The sequence below is a fragment of the Lycium barbarum genome, chromosome 7 (genome assembly GCF_019175385.1).
Source record: "Lycium barbarum isolate Lr01 chromosome 7, ASM1917538v2, whole genome shotgun sequence".
NCBI classification, from domain to species: Eukaryota; Viridiplantae; Streptophyta; class Magnoliopsida; order Solanales; family Solanaceae; genus Lycium; species Lycium barbarum.
The window spans coordinates 123,658,052-123,673,909 of NC_083343.1; the positions used below are offsets into that span (position 1 = coordinate 123,658,052).

The 15,858-nt window shown below is 33.5% G+C and overlaps 2 protein-coding genes across 3 annotated transcripts; one reads left to right on the forward strand and one right to left on the reverse strand.

Annotated features, from left to right (window-relative positions):
• Positions 1-1,459: 1,459 nt before the first annotated feature.
• Positions 1,460-3,198, forward strand: LOC132602564 (protein RADIALIS-like 5). Its single transcript, XM_060315386.1, has 2 exons — positions 1,460-1,961; positions 3,018-3,198. The coding sequence occupies exons 1-2, from the start codon at positions 1,699-1,701 to the stop codon at positions 3,040-3,042; spliced, it is 288 nt and encodes a 95-aa protein (XP_060171369.1). The 5' UTR covers positions 1,460-1,698; the 3' UTR covers positions 3,043-3,198.
• Positions 3,199-6,225: 3,027 nt separating this feature from the next.
• LOC132604136 (sugar transporter ERD6-like 6) lies at positions 6,226-15,627 on the reverse strand. Of its 2 annotated transcripts, none has more exons than XM_060317490.1 (18): positions 15,201-15,627; positions 12,484-12,546; positions 12,317-12,406; positions 12,179-12,238; positions 12,008-12,073; positions 11,677-11,742; positions 11,520-11,595; positions 9,892-9,956; positions 9,717-9,809; positions 9,400-9,480; positions 9,225-9,309; positions 8,393-8,439; positions 8,141-8,203; positions 8,001-8,060; positions 7,837-7,902; positions 7,697-7,756; positions 7,149-7,263; positions 6,226-6,662 (listed from the first exon to the last, which is right to left on the reverse strand). In XM_060317490.1, the coding sequence occupies exons 1-18, from the start codon at positions 15,393-15,395 to the stop codon at positions 6,550-6,552; spliced, it is 1,464 nt and encodes a 487-aa protein (XP_060173473.1). In that variant the 5' UTR covers positions 15,396-15,627; the 3' UTR covers positions 6,226-6,549. The 2 variants fall into 2 exon arrangements, with proteins under 2 accessions (XP_060173473.1, XP_060173474.1); XM_060317491.1 differs by lacking the exon at positions 15,201-15,627 and adding an exon at positions 14,214-14,330.
• Between the last annotated feature and the right edge of the window lie 231 nt (positions 15,628-15,858).

Sequence of the window (15,858 nt, forward strand, 5' to 3'; positions counted from 1 at the left end):
TGAAACAGTGATGAACAGGCTTGACACTGAGTCTCAGGTAGGAACATGTCTCCAATGTGTGGTATAAGCCTTTGGCTCAACCTATTGAAGATTTTTTCATATCAGAGGATCACGTCTCACTGTTTTATGCTCAATAGTGTGAAATATGGAACCCATGTTCACTAATTTTCTTGAATATTCAAGAAACTAGAGTAAGATTTTGTCGGTGATACTTAGGTCAGTCTAAAATTTGGAGATATACTCCTGATGGTAATAACCACGTCCTTGGTGAGAGCATTGAGGGGCATATAAGTGGTGATAACCAAAGATTCTAGACTACTACTTACACATGACAAGTTAGATCTAGGGACTTCATATTTGGGGACCTAGTAAGTCAGATTATTCAGCTAGTTTATCAGATCGACATAAGGAGAATCCAAACAACAAAAACACGGAATAAATGATGATATTCTTTAATCTAACATCGAAATCATGCAATCAAGCCCATAAATGATTCTTAGATCAAAACACATCTTTAAAGGGAGGTTTTGCAGAAGACTCACCAGAGATCAAGCCTTTAGCTGAGAGATATCGACGAATCCAAGCTCCTTTGGGTGATGAAACATGTTAGATCGGCTACCGGCGAAGAGGGATGGTCGAAACTTGGCACCTGCTCTAAATTTTTCTATATCTCGGTCTTTGTGTTGAATAAGTTGTCCTCTTTTGGTACATTTATTATTAAATGAGATAGAGTACACGTGCAACACACATGCAGAGAGACTAGTATCTCCAAAAAGAGACGTTAGTTCTTGACAAATCTTCCTATCTGGACTACTGATTACGTGTCTTAAAATTAAGTTTCTTACCCCCCACTCAAATTTTTATCTCTAAAAGATTCATTAATATTAAATAAATATTCCAATCCGGACTACTAAATATGTGTCTTAAAACTTAAATTTCTTACCCGCACTCAATATATTTCTTAAAGAGACGTTAGTTTCAGACAAATTAATTTTCCCATCTGAACTACTAATATTGTGTTTTACAACTTAAATTTGTTACCCACACTAAATGTATATCTCTTCTAAAAGAGACGTTAGTTCCTGACAAATCTTCCGATCTGGACTATTGATTTTGTATTTTAAAATTTAAATTTCTTTTCTACACCAAATATCTCTCTCTTAAAGAGACATTATTTTCTGACAAATTTTCCTATCTAAACTATTAATTATGTGTCTTAAAATTTAAATTTCAAACTTGCACTCAATATATATCTCTAAAAGAGACAAATTTCCCCATCTGGACTACTGTTTCTATGTCTTAAAACTTAAATTTCTTTCCCACACAAAATATACATCTCTAAAAGAGTCGTAAATATAAGACATATTTTCCGATCTGAATTACTGATTTTGAGTCTTAAAACTTAAATTTCTTATTCGCGCTCTATAAATATATATTTTTGAAAGAGACTTTAGTTCCTGACAAATTCTCCGATATGGACTACCCATTTTGTGTTTAAAACTGAAATCTCTTACCCACAAGAAAATCGATGACATTAGTTGTAATTAATTATGACTAATCAGGACCACCATATTTTTGTCTCTCCATTGCTATATATAGAGCATCCATGTTAACCTTTTTTTGTACCAAAACTCCATCTACATCTACTCTCTCCCTTTATTATTTTAGAGACATTTTAATCTCTTTGTTTTTGCAACAATGGGCTCAAATTCAACATGGACTTGGGAGCAAGACAAGAAGTTTGAGAATGCATTGGCTATTTATGAAGAGGACACACCAGATAGGTGGCGCAATGTGGCTAAGGCCTGTGGCAAGACTGAGGAAGAAGTGAAACTGCACTATGAAATACTTGTGGAAGATATCAAAAACATTGAGTCTGGTAAAGTTCCTTTGCCCAAATATAGCAAGGCAAGTGCTGGCTACAAGAGCAAGGGCTACAACAGCAAGGATGCATCACGAAGGTAAAATAATATGTCCTCTCTTATCCCAAATATTAGTCATTTTGATAAATAAATTTTGTTTCAAATTACTACATAAGAAAACAGGAATTAGCTTTGAAATTCCTCGCTAATCTATTAAAAAGTCTATATATAGCTAATGATTTTTTTTTTAATAATCAATCGTTAAATAGAATTAGCAATTTTTTTTGCTGTTTAGTGACATATATTATCCATTGCTAATTCATGTTTTTTAGCGTAATAATATTTGACGTTTTAGGAAAAAAACAAGAAGATATTTCTCCTTTTTCAAATCCACTCTTACTGTTTCAATTTAGCGGAGTGTTAATTAAATGAAATCTTTAAATAGTTTAGACAAATATTCTTATGATTAAGGCTATTATTAATTAATGTCTTTTATTTTCGAGTATTAATCAGTTTGTTATTTATTTCTACAACTAGTATATGCTGGTACCTTCCACATTTTATTGATTCTTTAGTATAAAAACGAAATTTGTGTCTCTACAGATAGATTCTTGATTGTGATTAAGAACGTTATAATATAACTCCCTAGTGCAAATGCAATAATGAATCTTAATTTTTCTTGCTCTTTATTCATCTACAAATACTTTCTAATTATTTCGATAAGCTAAACACATGAAAATATTATGACAGTATCCATTTTCTAGTACAATAAACTAGAGCTTGAGTTCTATGAACTAAACCGTGTAATTATGAGTAAATATCTATGATAAATTATTACTAATCACTTAATTGACAACCTGATAGAATTCGTGACTTAATCTACTATCACGAGTTAATTAACTACATTGATTTTTATCTGTTAGTGGATTTAACTTAAAATACAAAATTATCACATCATCATTTTTCTCGTTTGTTTGGATTAAACTTGTTGTTTTATCGTAGTATAACCTGATAGAAATCATGAATAATGTACTCTCGCGTACATAAAACTACATTGATATTTAATATGTTAGTGAATATAACATAAATACAAAATTATCACATTATCTTTTCTCTCAATTGCTTGGGTTAATGAACTTGTTATATTATTGACAGGCTGAGGAATCTCAAGCTCGATTAGAAGCAATAAATGGCAAAGAAGACGGTGAAACTCAAGTGCAGCAAACAAATAACAAAAGAAGGATATTTAGCTGAAAATGCACAACACCATTTATTTTCATTTAGTTTTTCAATGGATATTTTTATATAAGCAAATTTATGTACTATGTTTCTTGAAGGTGACTTAAAAACATCTTTCATATCCAAATTAATGATATCTTAAATGAACTGTCGTACAAATTCGTCTGCATTATCTTAATTACTTATAATTAAGCAGATAAAATATTCCTCCGGAATATAACGAAATCAACATCAAACTTTTTGAATATCAGACGTTGTTATTGTGGATTGTTAATTAATGTGAATGCCAATAAGTCATCCTATCGAAATTCTGAGTTCATTGCTCAAATAGTCACTCAATTATTGAAAAGTATGTAGTAAAGTCATATTTCTTTATTTAGTCATGGAAAGATCATTTTCTTACGGTCATTTCACACCAAAAATTATTATGACTTGTTTTGTCATTTTTGGACACCTGACTCCTAATTTTCCATTTATATCAATTCACGTGGATTAATTAATCTCAACACTAAAGACAAAATCGACCTGGACAGATTGATTTTGTTGTATATATATATATATATATATATATATATATATATATATATATATATAGACACACACACGCACCCTCATTCAATAATGACGTCAGAATTTTCATTACAAAGAGTCAAAATATAAAGAACATACAAAAAAAAAAAAAAAAAGGATTCAACATTTAGTATATATACACATCTACAAAGCGTAAATTTTTAAACGAAAAAGTATCAATTGACACCCCATTGAGCAATGTGGTTCTGCCACTGGCCTGCTCTCCATAAACCCTTAAAGAGTACTACATTAGCATCAATGGGTTTGGTAACCTTAGTACAATAAAGTAAAAGTTGTGGTCATACATGAAATAGGACGGCAATTCCATGAGCTAATATTATGAAGCTCATTATAAAATTTTACACCTCAATGTCATCTAAGATGAGAAGACATCTCAAATATTCTACTACATAAAAATACAAGTAGATTCTTAGCTGCTATGCGTATTTATCTAGCAATTCAGTACATCAAAATGGTAAAATCGATCATACATACATTTTAAAAAAAACTCATTTCTAAATGTATACTTAAAAATAGTTATTTATTGGGATAAGAATGCACTCTTAATTCAGTTATGTAGAATGTACATAGGTCTCAGACCCAATATCTTAGATGCAAATCCTACTTAGCATGGCTATTTACATAAAATGAATAAATCACACTCATTTTGAATTCACCGATGTACATTAAGCTAGGGGCGGATACATAATCTATTGTATATGTTCGAAAGAATCCAGTAATTTTAGCCCAATGCAAATCCAGTAACTTAAATGGAATAAGGGTTCGGCGACAAGCGAGGATCCATAAACTTTAAATTTTAAAACTGATTCCGCGTTGAATACATGAAGTAACAAGGATGTGTTTTCAAGCAAGTTATCGTGACATGGCCTAAAAGCCTAAACTTTTGTGTAGCAGTTGGAGAAGCTGAAGCTGAAAGTGCCTTTTTGGTGGTAAAAAGTGTTCTTTTCACCATTCACCAAACACTTAAAAAGATGTTTTCTATGCTAAAGCTAACTTTTTTTCTCAATTTCAGCTCATGCCAAAACACCCTTTTCAAAGTGTAAAAGCAACTTTCCTTGTAGTCCTAGTGAGCAAAATCAGCTTCTTTCATGTTGTCCAAAGCGTGCTTAAAACATGCTTAAAGCCTGAGCGAGACTCAAAACGTGTTGAGCACTTCACCGCGCTAAATTTGAGCTTCAATGTCGTCATCAAGGCTCTAAGACATTGTTTTCCTTGCCAACGAGCATCTCCCAAAGAGGTGACACGACACAATTGATATTTCGCTTTATCGTAAAAAAAATCAATTTCTTTGTCCATATATTTTTTATTCATGGTTATAATTATTAGTAGACTAAACATATATATATATATATATATATATATTTGTGTGTTTTCTCCATTTGCGTCTTTTTTAATTAAAGTCCGCGCTTTATTTCCACTTTGCGCTTAAAACCCTAAGAAACCTTAGAGCTTTTTGCGTTTTTCGCTTTTGATAACACTGTCATCTTTCGGTACAAGAATCCAAAAGCATCTAATATAGCTATCAAGGTACTATTGTTTTGTGTTTGTCTATCTGGAATATCCTACCATATGATAAATAATAAAATATATATTCTCCCATTTCACGATAGGGGCAAACCTCTTTATTAACAACGTAATTTTGCGGATATTTTTTAATTATATAACAAAATATTGTTATAGAGAGCATATAATATAACATAACTTGAAATATCGGTTTCAAGGGAACCTTAGTCATTATAGTCAGTGGTGGATCCAAAATTTTCCAGTAAGTTCGAAAAAAACAACAAAAGTTAAACATAAAACACAACACAGTCCTTGAGAATCGAACCTTGGACATTGTGGTGCATTTTGAATTCTTGGACCGCAAAGCTAACCTTTAGCATCTTGTTCAAAGGGGGCAATTTGCAGGATTGCCCTTCGCTGGCGGTGGTCTTTAATTTTGACCCCTCAAAATGGTGGTCTTTAAATTTCTGTCTTAAGGTAGAATTTGCATGGGCAGAAATTCTGCCTGTGCGGCCCAAATTCTGCCTTGCGATTTTTTTTTTTAACTGAGCTGGGGTTCGAACCCACAACCTCGGGGTGTTAGGCGATGGGTAAAACTTAAAGACCACCAATTTGAAGGGCAAAAATTAAAGACCACCCCAAATGAAGGGCAATCCGCGCAAAAACAAAAGGTTCGAAGGTTCAAAAAAAAAAAAAAAAAAAAATATATATATATACATAAACAGAGAAAATATACCCTACATATACAATGTATTTTTTTGCCGAGGAAGTTCGGGTGAATACCCTGCCGCCCCCTATATCTACCCCTGGTTATAGTGAAATGTAGTTAAGAGGATAACTATTATAGAGTGGATAACTATTATAGAGTGGTCTAACTGTATATTCAAAAGGTTTTATGTCCCAGTATTTGATATTTATCAATATGTATCTTTTTCCTCTGATTTACTACTGTGACTACACATCCAAGAATTCTGTGGTTTATGAATCAGTCATCAAAAAGCAAGAAAATCAAAAATTTGGAGACAGCATATCAGTACCATGAATTCACAGTTCCTTCTTTAAACAACTTCAAATTGTCCAATAAATGTGAGTATATTACAGTTACAACAACAGATTATTTTGAATATAGTGTACAGAAAAGAATGCAACTCAAATACCATTTGTAAACACTCAAGGTCCTGGCTCTTCAATGAAGCAGTTGTATGATTCTCTCTTTCTAAAAATATGAATAAATCAAAAATAAATCTCATAGATTTTCTTCTAATAAGGATTGAACCTTTTGCAGAAGGGCAAAGATTATTGTCGAGAACAAAGAGGAAACAGGGAGTTGAAATGGCAAATATTCGGAATTCTATCATCTAAAGGAGAACTGTATTTCCTCTAGTGTTTTTCCTTTCGTCTCGGGTACCCAAATGGCCACAAATCCCACGGTGAATGCACAAACGAGTGTATAAAGAGTGAAGGTTCCTGGTAAATATGTAGACACACATTAAGTCGAATCAACTATATAAAAGCGTGACCAACAATTTTTGCAACAACAAAGACACTTATTAAATGCTCGTGAGCACTGAATATAATGCAGAGCGGGTATGAGCTGGAGGGCGCACAATTTTCACAGGCTACACACAAATATTGACCAAAACATGTAGTATTCTTTCACGCATGGACCATAAATGGAGGCTGCTAAACGCCAATTATCCCATATAATAGCATGTTAATTATACTCATCGGGTTCTGGATCGGTGTACAGTCAAACCTCTCTATAACAACATCATTTTTTTTTTCCGATATATTTCGGTTGCTATAGTGAAATGCTATTATAGAGAACATATCATTACGTGAAAATTTGGTTCCACAGAAAACATGATTGTTATAGGGGTGTGGTTATGGAGGATGACTGTTATAGAGAGGTTTGACTGTATGTGGTCAAGGTTGTGAGAGCAAGAGACATACCTCCACTGCTCCAAGCCAATAGCAGCGGTGCAGTTGCTGTAATTACCCAGGAACAGAACCAATTGGCTAACGTCGCTACACTTCCAGCAAGGCCTTTGATCTTAACTGGAAGAATCTACAATACCGGATACAAGGGATTAGATCAAAATTTGTATTCAAGAAATAGTAAGTACCAAATTTCATCAAAAGCTCACAGATACATGTCTATGCTCACAAATAGATTCTTGGACAATCCGATCAATAGTAAGAACACAATATCTCCTAACAAACTGATAAGTAAGTTCCCTGCTACTTGGATCCAAATGTAAAACTTGTAGAAGAAAGTAACAAAAGAGGTTAATATATGATGTTGTTCAAACACGGAAGACAATATCCTAGTTTTCAGGCCAATCAACATCCACGATTGTATTTTCTGAGATGAACTCTTAAAGGTTCGTACTACATTTTATGATTCACGAAGTTAAGTGGTTGTATTCAATGTTGCCAAAGTAAAAACACAAACAATAAAATGCAATAGCAAGTTAAGTGATAAATGAAAACGCAAGTACCTCAGACATTATGAGCCACGGAATGGGACCCATTCCAAGTGAGAATGCAACAACCATCAACTGAAAAGAAAAGTTGGTTAGAAAAAAAATTAAATATTCAGAAGAGTCGCAAAGACTTCTGCATCAAGTTGAGGACATACCACAACACCAACCACTGATATTATACCCAGAACGCCATAGAGGGTAGAATCCACATCTATGAAACCCTGTTTGAATAACAATGCACAAAAGAAGAGAAACATGTAAGGGACACAACACCTCATTTTTCAAATTCAAAACAAGTTATAACTTGAGCTAAAAATACCTTCAGAAAGAATGCAACGGCAACAATAAGGAGACTCACAGCCATTCCAGCAGAGGAGACCTATAATAAAGTACTTCGTCTGTGTTAGGAAAAAGTTCAAAAACTACATATATAAGTTACTATATTTTTCCAGAACTTACAATCAGTAAAAGCCTACGCCCAGTTTTATCCACCAGCCATGTAGAAACAGCAGTGGCAACAACCTACAAATTGAAAAATCTTCTTCAGTTGTATGTTAGCTATAAAGGAAATAGATCACTATGACAAAAAAATGACGCAAGTGCCTCATGGGGAAAAAAGAAAAGAAGCAATCTTTCTGTATCCCTTTTCTATAATATGCAGAATTGGAAGTTAAATTAGAAAAAACAAGCGAACAAAAATTTGATTTGGACCTGGATAGCACCAACACCGAAAGTTGCAGCATTACTTGAAGAGATCCCTGTTAAAGATACAGCTAAATTAAATAGGCTCATATCATGTGAATAAACATATCAATCAATAAGAGATTTGAAGAAAAATGTTTAAGTTTCTTCAGTAGTTTTGGTTAAGGTTCTCATCACAGCAACCAGAAGGAAAAAAGAAAAAAAAGAAAAAAAAGGTTTCCGCACTTCAAACAATTACATTTTGCCAGCAGGGAACGTAATCAAACTATGGAATACTGAGAATCAATCTGTCACTTGTACCACATACTTCATCACTCTTGTTTTTGACCGAATAGATCGACAGCCTCTTAAACTTGCCAGTAAATTTCATTTAGACACTCAAATTGAGCACCTGAACACATGATATAGTATTCCTATTAGACACTTGCGAGTCAAAATTTTGATAAAGCTTTTGTGTGTGTTCTCAAGCGCCCATAGTAAACCAACCACCTAAAATAATTCACTTCCTTTGATTATACGCATTAGTATCAATAAGTCGTAAAACCTCAGGTCTATTCCAATTGATGTTGATGTGTATAATTAAAGGATGAAGCATATTTTATGTGATTAACTTATCTACTTAATGGACGCTTGAGCACACGCGCAGAAACTTTTCCAAAATATGAGTTGGAAGTGTCTAATAGGAACACTTTATCATGTATTTAACCGCTCAATTGGAACAGGTCATAATTCGAGTATCCAAATGAAACTTACTGACAATTTTTTTGACAAATAGAATACTTGGTATTTCCATCATTCTACGAAGGCAGATAAATAAATTTCATTAAAACTATGCACATACCAGCAGATAGGAATATGTTACTGGAATAGAAGATCACACCATTGGTTCCTCCTAGTTGTTGCAGGACAAGCAGTCCAATTCCTATCTACATGATGAGAAATTAAAAGATCTGTTCAAAAGAATGGAATATGTAAACACGGTCATCTTCTGAAAGCAGCACTAAACAAAAAATTACCATGAGAGGCAACCAATATCTTCTTTGTTTGAGATCTGCAAAACGTATTGCTGACTTTCGACTTGTGGATGCTACAGCCCTCTATACAAAACACACATTTAATAGGACAATAAAATTCTACAGAATTGTCCCATGGAACAGTAGCTATAAATGGGAGACCTAAGACAATATTTTGCAGAGAATTGCATGTCATGTCGAAAATATAATTAAGTTATTAAAAGGGTGTTCTCTCTATCAGTTTAAGCTTTTAGATGAAATGGTCATACCCTTCAATAAATAGTACTGTTTGTTCATGGTCTATCAAGCCACTGAATTACCTTAATTTCATTTACTTCAACGGAAATGTCAGCATCAAACCCCCGAAGAACTTGCAAAGAAGTTTCAAAATCTTCTGTTAAGCCCATCTTGGCCTATGTCTCACAAAGAAAATCAAATGAGATTCTGCAACTAGAACTTTCAAAGAACGATGGAAAATTACAGTATGATGCTCACCAACCACCGAGGAGATTCTGGGATGAAAAACAGTCCAGGTATCAGTGCTAGGCAGGGCAACGTTCCTGTGGCAGAAAATACTAGTTAGTATCTCTGCCATGTAAGGGTTTTCTACACATGATTCCCAACAAAACTAAGCACTTTGGATTCTTTCCCATTTGAAAAGGCTAAAAACTGTGGGTTATTTAGTTTACTATACCCATTTTACCGTTAATGAGATGATCTATAGCCACACAAATATCTATGGTTTATTTAGACCACAACTTTCAAAAGTCTTTCTTTTATTTCTTAAACTTCGTGCCCAGTCAAACAGTTTCACATAAATTGGGACAGAGGAGTACTACTATATATCTTTGATCTTGTTTTATTCAATCAATGCACAACCAGTAGTACCAACTTTCCGGAAGAGATATGCTAAAACAGTTAACAAAAATGACAAATAATTGGATGATCAAGCAAAGAGGACAAGCTACGGTGTTCTGCTTCTCCTGCTACTTCTTAGGAGCAGAGGCCACCTCATGAGTTGGTGCAAATCTCGATGGAAGTTAACATGCCCTCTTGAGAGATACATCAAACACCCTCCAAATATTTAGGGATGCACAATTTCTCTCCACAAGAAACCCACTAGTTAGCAGGTTCTTGTTTGTTTCGAATGTAGGATATCCTAGCTGTTACCCCGTCTTAGGGAAAGCTAGGATAGATAATAGTATGAAGTTATCCTATAAGAATTGCTTAAAATGCCTTGTTCAAGCAAAGGGCAACCAGAAGGTCATCTTGAAACAGAAAGTATTCTCCAACTAAACAGTATGCAACCATCATAAATAGTACTCCCTCCATTTTAATTTGTTTGTCTTAATTTGACTAGGCATGAAGTTTAAGAAAGTAAAGAAGACTTTTGAATCTTACGGTCTTAAACTAAAGATATCTATAATATACCAAAATTCCCTTTAATCTTGTGGTCTTACACATGCCATGTGGGATGTTGAAATTAAAGAGTTGCCAAATTAGGAAAGAGGCATTCTTTTTTAAATGGACTAAAAAGGGAAGTGTTACAAACAAAATTGAAACAAAGGGAGTATCTGTGAAAGAGTAAGTGCCTAATCTTTCTGTCTGCAAACTATCAGAAAAGAGAAAGATGGATTTGAATTGAGAATGAATCAAGAACCGATTCTAAATCCTCACTAAATATTACTTGTTACCTCAAGCATGAAAACTTTATTTTTATTTTTTTATGATAAGTAACCAAGCTTGAACATATTCAATTTTTTCCTAGTGAGTGTGTTTTGTTAACTTATTAAGCTCAGTTAGAGCATTACTCAACAAACAATAGATGTATTGGGTACACAGAAAAACTACTCGAGGTCGACCAGTCATCCACTCAACTGAACTTGTTTGAGCTTGGTAAGACCAGGCAAACCTCATCAAAACTTAAAGCTCGTTTTGAAGTCAAGACAAGTTCGAAATCCTATTAATTTGCTCCCCGAATATAAAACACATCTATGCTTGAAGGAAGTTTGAGCTTCCATCATAGATGCGAGGAAGTCAAATGTTACACAACAAATACCATTTATCAGGAATTGAAATGAATACACAACTTTACAGAGATATTAAGAGAAATGATCATTTACCAAGAACAGCAAGCACCCTCCAATTAACAAAAAGTCCTAGCAAATAAGCCAACATGATCCCAATTGTAACAGAGAGCTGCATGATAGAAAAGTTAGCATGTGATGATTTACTTAACAGGCATAACTTTGGTTAAACAGAATTAAGTTACTAGCAAACCTGGTTCACTGACCCCAAGGATCCTCTCAGATTTTGAGGTGCTATCTCGGCAATATAAACAGGAACCTGAAATAAGCATGAAAAAGAGAAGCAAAAAGTTTTTGAAGCTTTTAAGATGTCTAATAACCCGTATAAAATATTAAGGGATAATTACATTTTTGGACCGTTCAAAAGAATAATAGCAAGCAAATGTATAGGTTATATACATATATTATACATATTGTATATACAAAATATACATACCAGCGCCCATAATTAATTTCAGCCGACGGGCCAAAAAATGAAAAAAGCCCAAATATCAAAGGAGAGGATTGACAAATTTAATTTTTACCGTATAAGAGATTATGCCGACTCCAAAACCTTCCAATAATCTTCCCATGTATAAGAAGGACGGATCCTACACGAATATCGGAGTCAAAAATGGTGATACAAATATTGCAATTTGAGGCACTGCATGACCGAAAGAAACTTTATCATTAGCATCAATGTAGAATTATCTTACTTTGGCAAATGAGATGGAAAGCCAACCAATGATGTTAGGTATTGCAGCTATCATTAAAGACTGCAATTAGGATGAAAAACCTTTAAGTATCCACTAGATGATAAAAAATCTAGAGCCCTATTGATGCCATAAACTTACCCCTTTTCTTCCAATGTACTCAGCAATTTGACCACTAGATATTGCCCCGACCATAGCACCCACATTAGATAAAGAACCGAATAAAGAGAACTGAAAAGATTAACTTCAGTCAGCAATTTCTCTTAAGCAAATAAATCAAAATATATAAAGCAAGAATGAACCGTTACCTCGGAAACAGTGAGCTTCAAATCGTTGACTATAGCAGTTTGCGTAGGCGAAGAAAAACCAGACTATAACAAAAGCAACCCAGACAAGAACAAAAAAGAAAGATCAAACAGAGATATATGCACATAAATACAGAGATACATACACAGCAGCCATAAGAAAACTGGAAATTTAACATCTAGAATTACTCCACATATAGGTCAAAAAAATGAAAAGCTCCCTGTGTCCCGACTTATGTGACACACTTTCCTTTTTAGTCAGTCCCAAAAAGAATGACACATTTTTCTATTTAGTAACAATTTAACTTTAAACTCACGTTTTACCCTTAATGAGATGATATCCATGACTTATTTTAGACCACAAGCTTAATAAATCTTCATGTCATTCTTAAACTCCGTGCCCAATCAGACACTATCACATAAATTGGGACGGAGGGAGTAACAAATTGTAATCAGATGTAAACCCAATAAAAAAGCAACCTTTGGCCAATTGATCGCTTTATCACTTAAAAGAAAGGTACATAGTTTATTTTCATTCCCATACCAACTAAGAAAGTGCAGAGTACAAAAAGGAAACTTCAATCTCTAAAATTACTAAATATTTAAGTTAACAAGAATGCCAATAAAGACTCAACCTATTAGCCAAATTGATCGCCTTTACCACTAAAACAGAAAAGTAAAACACTTCATTCTCATTCAAACTTATCATCTTCAAGAAAAACTGCAGCTTGTCAACAGATATTCAACAAATAAGGGACACTTCAATCTCTAGAATCACTACAGATTTAGGTTACAACAATGCAAATTAAAATCCCAATAAAGACTCAACCTTTTAGCCAAATTGATCCGTTTACCATTAAACAAGAAAGGTAAAACACTTCATTCTCATTCAAACTTATCATCTTTAAGGAAAATTGCAGCTTGTCAATGGATATTCAAACATATAGTCAAACCAGAAAAACAATCTAAATGAGAAAAATTAAGGGATAAGGGATGGCTATACATACAGTGAAACCGAACTGGATTGGACTCAAAGAAACAATCATAACACAAGCACGAACTGAGATTGTACAATCATAACAACAGAAAGGTACTCAGTTTATTTTCATCCCCATACCAACCAAGAAAGTGCAGACTGCATAACGGAAACTTCAGTCTCTTGAATTACTACAGATTTAAGTTAACAAGAATGACGTTAAAGACTCAACCTTTTAGCCAAATTGATCCCTTTTACCACTAAAACAGAAAAGCAAAACACTTCATTCTCATTCAATCTTATCATCTTTAAGAAAAAATGCATCTTATATTCAAACATATAATAAAAGCAGAGAAAATAATTTGAATGAGACTTCAATCTCTAGAATTACTACAGATTTAGGTAACAATAATGCCAATAAAGACTCAACCTTTTATCCAAATTGATCCCCCACTAAACAAGAAAGATAAAACACTTTAATCTTATTCAAACTTTTATCAACAGATATTCAAACATATAGTCAAAGCAGAGAAAAGAATAGAATTATTACAGATGTAGGTCACAAAAATGCCAATAAAGACTCAACCTTTTATCCAAATTGATCCCCTACCACTAAAAAAGAAAACCAAAACACTTCATTCTCATAAAACACATCATCATTAAGACAAATTGCAGCTTGTCAACAGATATTCAAGCATATAGTCAAACCATAAGAAACAATTTGAATTAGAAAACTTAAGGGGAAAAGAATGGTTACAGTGAAACCAAACTGAATCGGACCCAAGGCAACAATCATAACACAAGCAAGAACTGAGATTGAACAATCATAACAAAAGAAAGGTACAAAGTTTATTTCCATTCCCATACCAATCAAGAAAGTACAGACTACATAAGAGAACCTTCAATCCCTAGAATTACAACAGATTTAAGTTAACAAGAATGACATTAAAGACTCAACCTTTTATCCAAATTGATCCCTAAGGGAAACTTCAATCTCTAGAATTACTACAGATTTAAGTTAACAAGAATTCCATTAAAGACTCAAACTTTTAGCCAAATTGATCCCTTTTACCACTAAACAAGAAAGTAAAACACTTCATTTTCATCCAAACTTAGGATCCTCTTTAACGAAATTGCAACTTGTCAACAGATACTCAAACATATAGTCAAAGCAGAGAAAAGAATTTGAATGAGAAAAATTAAGAGTACTTCAATCTGTAGAATTACTATAGATTTAGGTAACAAGAATTCCATTAAAGACTCAACCTTTTAGCCAAATTGATCCCTTTTACCAATAAAAAAGAAAGGTAAAACACTTCATATCAATTCAAACTTATCATCTTTAAGGAAATTACAGACATATGATATAGTCAAAGCAGAGAAAACAATCTGAACAAGAAAACTAAGTGAATAAAAATGGATATACATACAGTGAAACCAAATTGGATTGGACTCAAAGCAAAAATCATAACACAAGCAAGAACTGAGTTTATTTTGATTCCCATACCAACCAAGAAAGTGTCTACACAAGGCAAACTTCAATCTCTAGAATTACTGTTTATTACAGATTTAAGTTAACAAGAATGCCAATAAAGACTCAACCTTTAGCCAAATTGATCCCTTTTACCACTAAACAAGAAAAGCAAAAAAACTTATCATCATTAAGGAAATTGCAGACAAGTAGTCAAACCATAAAAAACAATCTGAACAAGAAAATTAAGGGATAAAGAATGAATATACATACAGTGAAACCAAACTGGATAGGACCCAAAGCAACAATCATAACACAAGCAAGAACAGAAATAGAACTATCACGCATCACTTGAGATGAACCCAACATGCTTGAAGTTTGTGCTGATCCCATTCTATACCAACTTCCTGTATGTAAAAATGGTTTCCTTAGATCCCCTCCTCTTCCATCTTCATTATTTTCTTCCATCTTTTTTTTTAACTTTCTTGAAGACCCTTTGGGCTAAATTTCAAGAATTCAAAAATCCCAGATAGGATTTTTGTTATTACTAGTAATAGATCAGAAACATGAAGTTGTTGATAGTCAGACAATTAATAATATAAGAATGCTCCAGTTAGTAAAATTATATTTTTGGTGTTTGTCGTTTGAAGGTGACAGGTATTTGCTGAGAGAGAGACAGAGAGAGATGAGGATATTATAGTTGTAGTAAATCTTAGCATATTTGGACTATAATTTAGGCTGTAATAAGAGGGTTAAACTTGTCCATTGTTACAATAAATCAACTAATTTAAGAGGGGGGAAATTTTAGTTTTTTAAAAAAAAAAAGAAACAACCCTTCCTCCTTGGAGCTGCCTTTTTGCTGACTCGAACTCAACCGTGAACTTTAGGTTGGAGACGGAGGTACTTACCATTTGAATAATCCCCTCTTGTA